The 2,505-nt window shown below is 36.2% G+C and overlaps 1 protein-coding gene across 1 annotated transcript; it reads right to left on the bottom strand.

Moving 5' to 3' along the window:
* Positions 1 to 1,079: 1,079 nt before the first annotated feature.
* Positions 1,080 to 2,186, bottom strand: LOC149029899 (heavy metal-associated isoprenylated plant protein 39-like). The gene is made up of 3 exons (XM_089151894.1): positions 2,059 to 2,186; positions 1,831 to 1,906; positions 1,080 to 1,739 (listed from the first exon to the last, which is right to left on the bottom strand). The coding sequence occupies exons 1-3, from the start codon at positions 2,062 to 2,064 to the stop codon at positions 1,459 to 1,461; spliced, it is 363 nt and encodes a 120-aa protein (XP_089008020.1). The 5' UTR covers positions 2,065 to 2,186; the 3' UTR covers positions 1,080 to 1,458.
* Positions 2,187 to 2,505: the final 319 nt, after the last annotated feature.

The raw sequence follows: 2,505 nt of genomic DNA on the forward strand, positions 1-2,505 counted from the left end.
TATCCATCATCAAATAAAAGGCTACAAAAGTCTTAGGAACACTCTCAAACTAGCTCTCAACCATGAACACGACACACAACAACACAACCGAAGAAACACCTACTAGCAGGGACTTTAAATTGCTGCAATCTTACCAAGCGAAGGAAGACACCAAGCACAAAAAACATCCTTGCTTCTCTGAAGGCCGGATCTCCATCTCCAAGATAATCAAAATCATGAGCTCCAAGAAGCTCAAGAATACAACACCAAATGATGGAGAAACCCAAAGACCTGAATAGAGACCCAAAATATCGAGATGCCCTCATAACAAATACATAAGACATCCTAAGTCTTAACATAATAGAAAGACATAAATGATAATGTGACCATCTATTTACAACAATTGACATCATACATCCAATTTTAACCGTCTTTTAACACCATTAAAAGTGAGGAGAACAGTAGTTCCTTTTATAAAGAACAGAGTTGGATTAGTAATTTAACTAATCATCCGAACAAGTCTTTCACTAATGTTGAAGCAGCTCAAAATAATGTTAAAGGTCTCTTTCTTTGATAACTGGTAAAATACTTCTCCTTAGCCCTTCGATATGTTAAATCACAAAAGCAGGTAGGAGCTCTACAAGTATTGACACATCTATATGTTAATATCCTCACACCAATATGTAATTATATAGGTGTTATATAATATTTTACTGTTGAAGGGGATACCATGTCTTTATACTCTTCACTCCGGTAAGCCTGGTTGATTATTTTCCACCCATCCCTCGTATTCCATTGAGCAAATCTTTGTCTATATATATTATTACTGAGATTACAATATGGTTCTTGGAAGGTGACACAAGGCACTTTCATGAGCCAACGATTAAAAATGTAAATGAAATCATAATTATTAGATTTCGAAAAATGCCACGTATCACCTTCTCAGAACAGCACAGCAGGATAAGCAAAACTTTTTGTTATTAGTTTACACTGTCCATGCATTTTTTAGTTTTTTCGGTAGAACTCTGTTCAAAATTTTCCATTTTTTGGGGTCAACAGCACTATTCAATTCAAAACACTAAGAATACATAACCTTCTATATACTTGTGTAAATCAGATATTACATGCAACAAATATTGTGATTCCAGAACTCTGATCTATTGGGGATCGATAGTCATGTTGCGTTTAAGTTCTACTACTACACAAGTGATTCAACCCAGCCCACTCAAATAATCGGTTCCACATCAAGGAGGTCAAGAGGAATAGTTCCTTCAATTCAATTCTAGTCTCTTGATGTCAAGGCAGCTTTCTCAGAAACTTTTGATGAAAATGAATACTATATACTTCGAAACTATACTTGTTCTCTCCATGCATCACATGCATCACAAACTCTAAAAGGAGACAACAAGCTGAGGATCAACAAAAAATAACACACTATAGATGAAATCTTCTCCAAACTGTCACCCTAAAAGCTCCCAATTAGCAGATAACACAATTGTTGGGGTTGTCTTCGTATGCAGTACTGTAGACAAGAGGAGCATAGTACTGTGTGTTGGAAGGGTTGTAATAAAACTCATATGGCTTGACGATTTCTGTAATAGGCTTCCCTTCTGGTTTCTTCTCAGGTTCTTTTGCTGGTCCAACAGAGACCATCTCCGTTCGCCAAAGCTTCCTCAATTTGCCCACCACATCTACAGGATCCACTTCTCCGATCACTGTCATTTTCTGCTCCTTCATATCCACGGACACGGAATCGATTCCTACAAGAGAACACAAATACCGTTAATTCACATTCTTTTCTTGCATAAGCTCATTAAAAGTTGAACCAATTTTGGAAAACCTAATGGATACCTGAAAGAGTAGTGACTGCTTTCATGGCCCTTCTCTTTTCTCTGTCGTCATGTACGTCAATCTTCACCACCACTTTCTGTAAAAAAATACAAGCAGAGTTCAGAAGATTGAATCAGTTTCGATTAATCGAATAATAGAATCAGAACAAACCCAGTAAAGTTGAAAAGGATCAAAACTGTAGATAGCATTTGAAGTGAATTTATGCAAAATAAAAAATAAAAAAAGGACCTTCATTTCTCTCTGGATTTTCGAGTAAGCAAAGAAGAGACTCAATTCTAAAACGGTAGCAGATGAAAGTACAGAAACACAAGTTTGTACCGAGCAATGCTCTGTGAATAAGAACGATGTGATCTATCCCGAATTTATAGAAGAGATACAGAGTAAAATCGAACACAGAGAGATTATAAAGACAAAGCGAACTGGGTCAGATAAACTGAAACGCGTGGAAATCTCCCTTCTTTGAAGCTTCTTCAAAGACTATTTATTGCTCAATCTCACCTTTTTCAACAAATTGACATAAAACACTTGACTCGTGAGTCATTGACTTTGACTCACGCATATAATTGATATCAGCATGATATCCCATAAATTATAAATAATTCACATATCGTACAGCATGAAGTAACCTTTCTTGATAGGGGATAATAGCCCTCTTAACTTTACTCTAAATAGCTT

Source organism: Hakea prostrata, chromosome 1 (genome assembly GCF_041222555.1).
Source record: "Hakea prostrata isolate BN-2017 chromosome 1, UWA_Hpros_2, whole genome shotgun sequence".
NCBI classification, from domain to species: Eukaryota; Viridiplantae; Streptophyta; class Magnoliopsida; order Proteales; family Proteaceae; genus Hakea; species Hakea prostrata.